The following is a 12,888-nucleotide window of genomic DNA, read 5'->3' as shown; positions in this document are numbered from 1 at the left end:
TTGAATTTTTGAATAAGTCTGAAAGACAAATAACAACCTTCTTATCCCAAACCTCCTAAGCAGCCTCCACACCTCAGCGCTATGCTGAGGCGCCTACCTGCTCCTCTCTACACGCTAGACGGAAGGCAGGGCAGATGGATGTAAACGGAGTAGACGTAGAAGCAGTTACAGGAAAGACACTACAAGCTGTGTCACCATATAGAAAAGCGTAGCTATGGAAACAAAAAGGGACAGCGCAACTCAACTCAAGGTAGCATTTATTACAATCCCAATAGGACACACAGATAAAAACACACTTACTAGAAGTAAGGCAATTATAAGCCCTCAAAATAGTCTCATAAAAGTTCCAGATAAAACTCTGGGCACTCCTGGTTCAAGATTAGCGTCCTACAGCAGGCTGTTGCTTCCGGCGTCTGTTCAAACCGCCCGGGCTTTTGGCAACTGCAAACGCCAAAGGAACTCCACCTGACGTCACTATCTTTCACCAACGGAAGCCCAACAGGATCAAAAAGCCTAAATGTGTTTTGCCGGTTGCACACACCGGCTTTCTCAAGAGATGAAAAGCTTGCGCTCTTAGCATTGACTGCCAAATAGAGAAGGATCCGCCTATAAGAAATAAAAATGGCACTAACCTACACCCTTGACTGTCTGGCAGGAGGACAGCTCACCTGGCATGAGAGGAAGCCACTCCTCACAGAGACCTGTGGACACAAGAAGGAACAGATTAAGCCTACTCTGGAGTTCTATTTGAGGGCAGCAATCTGTTAGGAAAACACAGTGAGGCCCACCCCACAAGTTCCTAACTGCTTGAAAGCTACAAGTGAGGGGAGGTATAGGAGCGCCACCAAAATAGGGGCTTAAGTGTGCTATAGAGAGGGTACTCAGGCAAATATAACCAGTACTGTGGTATGTTCAATATGACTATATGGAAATAAGTGCAAATCTTCAATAGCGCTGACTACTACCTATTTTTCTGCTTAAATGCTACCACAGCCCTACTGAAGAGACTAATGTGGAGTACAGCTATACTCAGTTTGTCAGGAAAGATCAGGGAAAACCTGCTCAGGCTTTCAAAATAAAAAAATCTTGATAGAAGAAATTCTTAACAGACACCAAAACTTCACCTCCTCCTTGCACAGAAGGCAAAGAGAATGACTGGGGATTGTGGGAAGGGAAGCGATAATTAACAGCTTTGCTTTGGTGCTCTTTGCCTCCTCCTGTTGACCAGGAGTGATATTCCCAACAGTAATTGATGATCCCGTGGACTCACCGTATCTTAGGAAAGAAATTGTTATTAAGGCTCTGAAAATGAAGTAAAATATTTTCATTCATTATGGCTATGAAGTAAAGAAGTTCAAATTCCTTTCTCACGTAAAATGATTACACTAGATCCATTAACTTTTTTTCCTAGAAAATATTCCCAGGCCTGAAAAAAACAAAATGTATGCTTACTTGATCAATTATTTTCTTTCCTGGTATGGAGAGTCCACAAAATCATTCCAATTACTAGCGGGAATTCAACTCCTGGCGAGCAGGAGGAGGCAAAGAACACCCCAGCAAAGCTGTTAAGTATCACTCCCACTTCCCATAACCCCCATTCATTCAGCCGAAGGAATATGGAAAGAAGAGAGGACACAAAGGTTATAGAGGTGCCTGAGGTTTAGCAAATGACAAAAGCCGTCTTAAAAATAAATTAAATAAATGAAGGGCACGTCATGGACTCTCCATGCCAGGAAAGAAAAGAATTTATCAGGTAAGCATACATTTATTTTTTCTTTCCAATGGCATGAAGCGTCCACTAAATCATTCCAATTACTAGTGGGAACCAATACCCAAGCTAGAGGACATGGAATGGAAAAGGAAGGAAGAACAAGACAGGTGGACCTAAACAGAAGGCACCACCGCTTGAAGAACTTTCCTCCCAAGGGAAGCCTCAGCTGAGGCAAAAACATCAAATTTGTAGAATTTGGAAAAAGTATGCAACGAGGACCAAGTGCCCGCCTTGCAGATTTGTTCCACAGAAGCCTTATTTTAAAAGGCCCAGGAAGAAGAGACAGCCCTAGCTGAATGAGCTGTAATCCTCTCAGGAGGCTGTTGTCCAGCTGTCTCATAAGCCAACCGAATAACATTTCTCAACCAAAAGGAAAGAGTAGAAAGTGGCCATCTTACCCTTATGTTTACAAGAGAATACCACAAAAAGGGTAATAGATTGACGAAAATCTCTAGATGCTTGCAGATAGAACATCAGAGCATGCAGAACATCCAGGTTATGTAACAGACGTTCCTTATTAGAAGGAGGATTGGGACAGAACGAAGGAACAACAATTCCCTGATTGATATTGCGGTCCGAAACCACCATAGGAAGAAATCCCAATATGGTACGAAGAATCACAGTATCCGCATGAAAAATAAGGTAAGGGGGGTCACACTGTAGAGCCGAAAGCGCTGAGACTCTACGAGCAGAAGAGTGAGAAGAAACAAAACCTTAAACACAGGCCTGATTCTGACTAAGGCCTGAACAAAAGATTGAACATCTGGTAAGTCAGCCAGTCTGTTATTTAAAAGAATCAAAAGGGCAGAGATCTGGCCTTTTAGAGTACTGAAGAAAGGACAGAATGCGAGGAACCCTCACCTGACTCCAAGAGAAACCACTAGATTCACACCTGAAAAAGTATGTACGCCATACTTTATGGTAAATCTTGCGAGTTACTGGCTTACGAGCCAAAATCATTGTATCAATCCCCTTATGGAAAAACTTGGTCTAGACAAGACTAGGCATTCAATCTCTAAGCAGTCAGCTTCAGAGAATCTAGATCTGGATGTAGGAAAAGGACCCTGAAGTAGAATGTCCTTCCTCAGAGGTAATTTCCACGGGGGAAAAGCCGATCTGTACCGGATCCGCAAACCAAAATTCTGTGAGGCTGAGCTGGAGAGATTAGAATCACTGAAGCATGCTCCTGTTTGATAGGGCTATCACCTGAGGAAGGAGGGCAAATGGAGAAAACAGGTAGATTAGACAGAATCCCATGGAACCGCCAAAGCGTCAACGAGAGCTGCTTGCGGATCCCTTGATCTGTAATTTGGAAGTTTGGCGTTTAGACAAGATGCCCTCAGATCCAACTCCGGAACTCCCCACCTGAGAGTTATCATTGAGAACACCTCCGGATGAAGGGCCCACTCCCCCTGGATGAAAAAAAACAGCCTGCTTAGATAATCCGCTTCCTAGTAGCCCACCCCTGGGATTTGGATGGCAGAAAGATGACAATTGTGAGACTCCGCCCACAGATGCAAGTCACCTCCTTCATAGCTAAGGAGCTCCGAGTTCCTCCCTGGTGGTTAATGTACGCCACCAAAGTAAAGTTGACCAAACTCAGTTGAGGCCAAGCTATCAGTGCATTGAAGATTGCTCTCAACTCTAGGATATATATAGGGAGGGCAGCCGACTCCTGATCCAAAAGTCCCTGAGCTCTTAAAGAACCCCAAACTGCTCCCCAGTCCGAAAGGCTGGAGTCCGTGGTCAATATCTCCCAAGATGGTCTCAGGAAACATGTGCCCTGGGACAGATTGTCCTGAGAGAGCCAACAGGACAGAGACTCTCTTGTCCGGATGTCTATCCTCTGAGACAAGAAAAGTAAAATGTGAAATAGCCTTGCGAAAATTCATGAAGAATTACAGATACTTATAGCACGTACTCCTGATTTCTCCATCTCGGATAATGCCTAAAAAATGTATTGAACCCAGGGCTGATAATGTAGCAGAGGATTACCGCTGGGCTATCTGGTAGATCCAAAGAAGAAACCTCAGCAATTAGACCAAAAAGAGAAAAATCAGCTTGCGAACACGCAATCAAGGTGCAAGGAGCCGCAGCTGAATTCAAACTGCAAACCCCCCCGCTTGCTTGACAGCTAAGCTAACCCTCAGGCTACGCCAGCTGACTGCAGTTTGCTGTAATCCCATGACCACTTAATGTCAGCAAGGATTTGACTAAAATATAAGATGTCCCCATCTTATATATAAGAATATTGCCCAAATCAGCAGATCCCCATAGGGGGGTAAACGATCCTGAAATATACCTTATCTACTGTAGAAAAGGAGGGATAAAACATGTAAATGCTGAATTCCGAAAAAAACACAAATAGCATTAATAGTAGAAAAATATATGATAAGCAGACATAATACTTATAACCATATCCAGGATAATCTACTTCTGCAAAAAGAATAGGGCTAAAAAGCAAACTATAACATCCCCAAAAAACACACAATAAAAGTGTAGATAAGAAAGATAAGATAAACAGGATAGAGCTTATAATGAAATCGCGTACATACCTCTACTGTAGACTGAGAGGGATAAAATATTTAAAATTCCTTATAATATGTATAGTAGACAAAAAGTAAGATAAGCAGAAAAACTGCGTATCATCAAGTCAAGATATACTTCTACTATAAAGGAAAGGGATAAAACATGAAATGATAACAATCCCTAAAAACACACCTAAGTCAGGACCGTAAAAGAAAATGAAGATAAGCAGATATAATGCTTATAACAATTTCATTAAAATGCTTCTTCTACCATAGGAGAGGGACAAAACATGAAACATAATACAACCTAAAAACATAAATTATGCTTACCTGATAATTTTCTTTTCTTCTGATGGAAAGAGTCCACAGCTGCATTCATTACTTTTGGAAATTAAGAACCTGGCCACCAGGAGGAGGCAAAGAAGACCCCAGCCAAAGGCTTAAATACTCCTCCCACTCCCCTCATCCCCCAGTCATTCTGCCGAGGAACAAGGAACAGTAGAAGAAATATCAGGGTGAAAGGTGCCAGAAGAATAAAATAAGGACGCCCCACATAAAGAAATTATGGGTGGGGAGCTGTGGACTCTTCATCAGAAGAAAAGAAAATTATCAGGTAAGCATAATTTATGTTTTTCTTGTTAAATGGAAAGAGTCTACAGTTGCATTCTACTAGCTGCTGAGGACCAAGTCCAAAGGACAATCCCCGAGCCTCAAAAGAAAAAAGGCCAAACCGCTTACTCTGTGGTAAGAAGGCGCTAAGCCCTCCAACTCTCCACCACATGGAGGAGGAAGTCTAGGGTCCGACCTATCAGACACCAGAGATAATGACGCAGCATAAACTCCACTGACCCAGTCATCTAAATTGAAGGCTATAAGGACTGAGACAATCCTTCCCGCCTTGTAGACCCACAGGTCCTCTAGAATGTTTAGTTGATTGTAAAACAAATGATAACATGAGCACTCGGCACTTGGACCGGACCAGCCAATCAGAACGGCGCCACGTGACAGAACCGAACCCAACAGGACCAGCCTGCACCCGGGTCCTAACCGCCAAGCTGCATAAATCCTCCCTCAGAGGGGAGGAAGGAAAAACAGACAGAGGACTAACATGTTCCCAAAAACACTTCCGCAGAAGTAACAGAGTATCGATTCCAGTTTAAGATTCCCGAAGGAAATTAATAAACAAATTAAACAATATCCTAATCTGATAAAAAGAAAATATGAGGGGATCCGTAGATTAACGCCCAATAAGAAAACAGGCCTACCGCAGGACCAGCCAAACGGAGCCCTAATCTTCCAAAAAAAAAAACAAACAACTGGGAAGGATCTCAAAAAAGAACAGTCAGGAGATTACATCATCCCCACATGTCTAATGAGGCGCACCATTCGAAGCAAACTGAAATTTCCCGTATCCGAGAAGGATAGGATCATTTAGTAACTGAAAAACATGTCTGAGTAAGACGCAAAGGCGTCTTGGAGGGTACCCAGCAAAATAAATAAGAATAATCCCTCACCCCTATTATGCCTCAATTAGACCACAAGCCATGGGGACATGGATAGAGGGACTCACGGTTAGGTCCCGAACACAGTGTAAGAACGCCTCTCTTTTTGCCTGGTCTACAGATAATCTTGAAAGCAGAAACCTGCCCCTGGGAGGAAATGTCTTGAACTCTAGTTTGTATCCCTGGGACATGATGTCTACCACCCAGGGATCCTGAACATCTCAAACCCAAGCCTTAATGAAGAAGGAAAGTCTGCCCACCACAAGATCTGGTCCCAGATCGGAGGCAAACCCTTCATGCTGCTTTTGATTCAATAACAGGCTTCTTGGATTGTTTTCCCTTGTTCCAAGACTGATTGGGCCTCCAGGAAGGCTTGGATTGCTCCTGCTTGGAAGAGGGAGTGGAAGGATTTCCCTTGAAATTTCGAAAGGAACGAAAATTACTCCGACGTCCCTTTTGTTTGTTTCTCTTATCCTGAGGGAGGAAATGGCCCTTTCCTCCCTTAATGTCAGAAATTATTTCCGTCAAACCCGGTCCAAAAAAAGGTCTTTCCCTTGTAAGGAATCGCCAAAAGTTTAGACTTAGATGACACATCCGCAGACCAAGACATTAACCATAAGGCTCTGCGGGCCAGGACGGTAAAACCAGAAATCTTAGCTCCCAGCTTAATAAGCTGAAGGGAAGCATCCGTGATAAAGGAGTTGGCCAATTTAAGGGCCTTTATCCTATCTGGATTTCTTCGAGGGGAGTGTCTGTCCGAATAGAATCAGACAACACAACAAACCAGTATGCTGCTGCAGTAGTGACAGTTGCAATACAAACCGCAGGTTGCCATTGCAAACCCTGGTGTACATACATCTTCTTGAGCAAACCATCTAACTTCTTATCCATAGGATCCTAAAAGGAATAACTATCCTCTATGGGAATAGTTGTTCTCTTGGCTAGCGTGGAAATTGCTCCATCCACTTTGGGTACCGTCTGCCAAGACTCCTTGATAGAGTCTGCTATAGGAAACATCTTTTTAAATATAGGGGATGGAGAAAAAGGGATACCCTGTCTCTCCCATTCCTTAGCAATAATCTCTGTAGCCCTATCTGGTACAGGAAATACCTCCACCATGGAGGGCACATCGAAATACTTGTTTAGTTTGCTAGACTTCTTAGGATTACCTACGGCAGTAGTGTCGGAATCGCCCAGGGTAGCTAAAACCTCCTTAAGTAACAAAACGGAGGTGTTCAAGCTTGAACCTGAAAGAAACAACTTCAGTATCAGTTAAAGGTATAACACTGTCTGAGATTTCACCCTCAGATGCTACCGAAGTATCTTCCTCTTCAGGTTTGTGGGAAGAAACATTCAGAATAGCCCCTACTGTGTAAGCAACCTTATTAATAGATTGATTATATTTCCTCTTGCGCTTTCCCTGCAGCATTGGAAAAGCAGACAACGCATCAGATACTGCTGATGACATTAGGGAAGCGATGTCTTGCAAGGTAACTCCAGGTGGAGTAATAGAGGAAGCGCAGGGCACTGGCTGTATGGACGCTAAACTTTGGGACACTTGAGGAGAAAGCTGCAGCATATCTTGAACATTGTCAGAAGACTCCTGAACAGTAGCTGCCTTAGACAATGTTGGCTCAGAAAAACGTCTATCCCTATAATGTATAGATCTCTCAATACATGAGGAACAGAAAGGGATTGGTGGTTCTACATTAGCATCAAAACATAAAGAACATGTAACATCTTGCAGGGTTTCTTGGTCCATCTTTTTTTTCACCAATAAACAGACAACTGATATTTAACTCAGAAAATATCCCCCAACAAAGGTTAAAAAAATGTGTTACTGTTCCTTTAAATTTTAAACGAACAAAATAGCAGCTTTATTTTTCAACTATTAATATTACACCTTAGCCCCTAAAATGACTTTCAGACAACTCTACACCTCAGCTTAGCATTGCTGAGGTGCTTAACTGTCTGCCTCTAATGAAGTAAACTACTTTGTGACTAATCCGGACTCAACTCTGTAAACACTGTGGTCCGTAACCGCAACGCTGCTGAATCTGTGACGCAGCTGAATTTCCCTCCGGAGTCACAGGAAGTGACAAACAGGGCTGGAAAAAAGGCACGCAATAGGAACTGCCGCTGTATTTAACTCCGCCCATCGTGGGCGTAACCTTAAAACTCCCGATCGGCTAATTCAATTAACACAGCCGTCGGGAGTAAAGTATAAAAAACATACACCAAGAGCTAGTTCTCCTCGTCCCCAGTGCCTGCTCCGCTGCCCTTAATAAATATTACCCTGTCATAGGAATGTAATTTGTCCCAATGAAAGTAAACGTGCTATCCTTTTTCCTCTGAAAAACCCCAGAAAAAAATCCCAGAAAAATATAAAGTTAGCACTTACCTTAATACTTCTGCCAGACAGCACAGCAGCTCACTAGGTTTGGGAGGCCAGTTCCCTCACATGGACCTGTGGATAGAAACAAAGACTGAGTAATCTTACTCAGGCTTGCATGGGTAGGGCAGCATAAATATATGGGAGGCGCAGTGAGAATTATGTCCCACAAGTTCACATTGCTTTAAAGCCACCACTTCTCTACTGAAGAGACTGATATGGACTACGCTACACCCTAGAGCAAAGCAGAAAAATCTTGCACTGCTTAAAAAAATAAAATCTTGCTTGAAGAATCTTTTCCCAACACCTAACTTTACCACTTCCTTGCTCTAACGTAGGCAAAGAGAATGACTGGGGTTGGAGGGAAGGGAGGTGATATTTAACAGCTTTGCTGTGGTGCTCTTTGCCGCCTCCTGCTTGGCAGGAGTGATATTCCCAATAGTAATTAGATGATCCGTGGACTCGTGTCATTAGAAAGAAATACAAATTTTAAATGTTTTTTAAATTTGCATGCTTTATCTGAAGAATGAAAGTTTAATTTTGACTTTAGTGTTTCTTTAATCTGCACAGAGGCTCATTTTATATCTTTCCTAATTAGCCAAAACAGAGGAGATAAGATAAATAAAATGCTTTTCAACGGGGGCGGAGCTGACTGCCGAGCTAAGTGGATGCAACTAGAAGGAGCTCCTGAGAGAAATAGCGATTAAACTTATTATTAGCTTACTAGAGACTGGTATCTGGGGTGATTTTGCCCATGAGCTACAAGGGTCACATACCCTAAGTGCATGGCTTTTAAAATATAGTGAACAAGGGAAGAGAGGACTTTACAATACTGCCTTATTGAGCTGCCGCTCCAGACTGAAGCGCCATCTTTGAAGAGCGTGCTTTACTGCCCGACATGATGTCCCAAAAGAGTCTCCTTTTTCAGGTACAGACACTGTTTGCTGAATTTGAGTACCGGATACACTGCAGATTTGACCGGCTCATGGAAATCATGGGCATAGAGGAGGACCGGGCTGAGCCACCTAAAGCTGAAGACACAATTCCCGGGCTCCAACACAGCGGCCTATATGGCAGTGAGGGCTACGCTCCCAAGGGGACCGGCAAACCGGGGAGCAGTGAGGCCTACATGGAGGAGCTAATAGAAGGAGGACAGGACAGTGCTACCACCGAGACGCTGCATAAGACCGATACTTGTGCCGGGAAGGACCCACCGCCTAGCGCCTGTACGTCAGTGATAATGATGAACCTACCAGCAGCCATCCTCCTGCCTGCCGAGCCAGACCCCGCATCGCACAAGAATGGAACACTGGCGGCTCAGGTTGAGCAACTCTATCCCGGTTTGCTGGGGGAGAGTGAGACGGGGCGGGAGGATGTAGCGCAATTGCCGCACAGCCGGGACGTTGCCACACTGGGGGTCCTCGCCAAGAGGCGAAGAAGGTACTTGAACTTTGTATGGGGGGCACCTGGTGGTGCAGCCACTCGTGTTTTGTTCAACTCCCAGAGCTGGGACTGTACTGGGTCGTGGAACCTGGGAGATACCCCCCTTCCCAGAGAGCTGTGCTTACTTCAACTAGAGCGATCTGGAATTGGGTAATGGAAACACTAAGAACTACTGGGCCGGGCGGGAACTTCACACACCGCCCACTGCCCTGCTCTCCAATTTATCCCCGTCCTGGGCTGACATAAAGTTGGAGGATGCCATACATATTGAACCCATTGTCCTAGTCAACCTGTCTCGCAGATCATAGAGCAGCTCTCATATGGAGACATTTCTCACCACTGCATACTAGTGTTCTCCTTTTTTTTATGTTCACCGCCAGAGTGTTCAGGGATATCAATGGGTTACACCCCCGCTTCCAGGTTATCATGGTATACCTAGATAACTACATATGTCAATCATGTGCGGATAACACTGGGACTATACTACAAGGATGGGGGGATATGCTTTATTGTATGTACAGGACAATGTAACCATATGCGAGGATCTAAAGTAAGATTTGCACAGGACAAGAGGGATTGCACCACATGTTTAAATTGCCTGCCTGTAACTTATCTCAGATCACATGTGTACATCACCCTTGATACTATAACATTTTGTCTTTGCATACCCATTGCAAAGTATATGTATTACTATGGGATGTGGACTACTTTAACTGTATAAGCTATCTTTCCTATGTAAGAAAGTTTTTTTCATATCAGTGCGTTCACTGGGGCAGCGTTTGGACTAGTGTATGCTCTGAGATATATTAAGGAGATCATGCAAATGGGGTGTTTCGGAGTCCTATTACAACTCCCTAACATTCCAGCAAGTTTTGTCATGCACTATTAGCCACATGTTAGATTTAACGTCGCTAGAGTTAATCTTGAGTGTCATTTTGAAGCCCCTGGCTATAAGCGAAGCTTAATGAGAATATCCCCTTGGACCGGGCCTGGATCCGCCCCCCCCCCCCCACATCTGTGTGGCAAGGGATAAATAATTTGTCCTCCACACTCCCTTTTAGCAGAGTGCAGCAGTCTCTGCTCTGTCCGTAGAGCCTTGGTTTAGCTTGCTCACATAGTAGTGTGTAGAAGGCTCGCAGGATCTTCTGTTTGTCTACCCCTATGATTATTAATTTTCAACATAACCGTTACTCTATATATCTTTTCAATATAACTGAACTTAGGCTGTGAGGATCAAGGTTCACGTAGATTAGTTGCTATAATTGCAGTTGTTTCCAATGCGAGAACTCCTTATTTTTGTTACTCTGTGGCAGCCGCAGCAATGGTAAAGTGAACAATTTTTAGTGTCAACTATTTTAGTACCTGAATTAATTCACGACACCCATATAAGACCAACCTGAACCATTAGTTCACACTTGTCATTATGTTATAATGTGTTTGTTTAGTTTTTTCTGTAACCATATGATGTTATTGTATTCAGATGTCTTCAACTATAGTCTAGATTTCAGATCCCCTTTGTGGATCTCTGTCCCATCGAGGACGATATGCAGCTTTATTAGTAAAACGAGGCGACATGTTATAGGGTGATAATTAGAACTGACTAGGTGTGATTGAATTTCCTGCTAGATGAGATATCTAACTACGCATTCAATGTATTTTGTAATACTGTACTTGTGTTGTTGCCCTATAACTTGTAACTGTTTTATGTATATCTGCATTGCCTCAATAAAAATATTTAAAAAAAAAAAAAATGCTTTTCAACGGTTTTATCTCTGAACTGCAAAACAATAAAAAAAAAAAACTTTTTAATGCTTGAAGATTTTTTACTTTGTATGCAGATATTTTGGCAAAGCAGTGGTTAAAAGGACATGGAACTCAACAGAATACTGGGCTATTCAGCCCAAGCATACTATTACAAGGCACACAAAAAAGAAAAGTTTGAAGTAATGGTAAATCCTAGTGTTTTTGAAACTCTAGGATTTACCTGTGCAACAAATAAAGGGGACTTTCAGTCATGAAGTATAAAATACTTCATGCTGAAAGTTCCTTTATTTGTCTGCAGCGTTCTCCATGCCACCCACGGCAGAACGCTATTTTGCAGTGAGGTGATCTTAGCCAATAGCGTGCTAGCTATCCGGCATAATGCCAGCTGGGCCGCACAGCTATTGGCTTAGAGGTGGAAACGTCACCTCATTGAAAAAATAATATTTTGCCCTTCTAATCAAATATGTAGAGCTGTAAAATGCTTTCACATTTGGAGATCTTATTTTAAATAAAAATCTATTCTCAGATGGCAGAAATAGATTTCAGGGGTCAATTTACTAAAGTCTGGAAATTACGGAAATCCTTTAGCCTACAATGTAAGGCTAGGGATACATCTGCTAAAGCACTATCTGCATTTAGAGACTGTCTAGGGAGGAACTACACTCATACCAAAGATAGCCTCTCTCTATGCCAAACTAAAGAATGTTGAATTGGTCAAGAACAATTTAAAGAAAGTGTGCAATACTCTAGTGGGTTGGTATCTGAGATTTTTGTTATATATTTTTTTCAAGTGTTTAGATCATAAAAAAGATTTTATATATATATATATATATATATATATATATATATATATATATATATATATATATATATATTTAGATGATCCATATCAGTTAGTACTACAGTATCTTCAGGTGATGGCACACTGACAACACTTTTTTGTAAATTCTCTGTTCTTTTCTTTAGGCTGTGTGCTATGCCCACTGAGCGAATGACCCCTTCTCCACCAGTTCGCTATCAAACTTTGCTGCAGGAGACACTGCCCCCTACCCGATTATACTCTACAGAGCAGAAAGAGCCACCACCATGGTATTTACCCCCACAGAGCTTTACCCCACATCTTGAGTATACATCCTATGATCCCACAGGAAAGATGGCAGCTGCATATACAGTAAAACGTTATCCCCAATCAACACCCTTGGGCTTTTTTCCAGAACACACCCTAGGCTCAACTTGGCCAGGAACTGCACAATACCACCCCAAACCTAGCTCTACACCCCTGAGCTGGCTACACCCCTTACTAGAAATCAGAAGTAAGGATGAAGACTCATGGGGAGAACTAACACCATATGGAGGATGTGAAGACAATAAGCGGAGGCGATTGTCACCATATAGCTCAGATGTGTCTCCGCAAATGTGTGACAGGGATACAGATTTGGCTTACTGTGGGTACTACAGCCAATGAATTACTTAAAACAGCATTATTCT

General features: G+C 42.8%; 1 protein-coding gene across 1 annotated transcript in view; it reads left to right on the top strand.

The window, feature by feature from the left end:
• TBX21 (T-box transcription factor 21) overlaps positions 1-12,888 on the top strand; it is a 117,653-nt gene that overhangs the window by 104,613 nt on the left and 152 nt on the right. The window contains exon 6 of the mRNA XM_053697631.1: positions 12,367-12,888. This exon is cut by the window's right edge and continues 152 nt beyond it. Coding sequence (XP_053553606.1) covers positions 12,367-12,865 — 499 coding nt within the window. The 3' untranslated portion in view covers positions 12,866-12,888. The remainder of the gene's footprint in view (positions 1-12,366) is intronic.

This window comes from Bombina bombina, chromosome 1 (assembly GCF_027579735.1).
Source record: "Bombina bombina isolate aBomBom1 chromosome 1, aBomBom1.pri, whole genome shotgun sequence".
NCBI classification, from domain to species: domain Eukaryota; kingdom Metazoa; phylum Chordata; class Amphibia; order Anura; family Bombinatoridae; genus Bombina; species Bombina bombina.
This window is presented reverse-complemented; position numbering and strand designations above follow the sequence as displayed.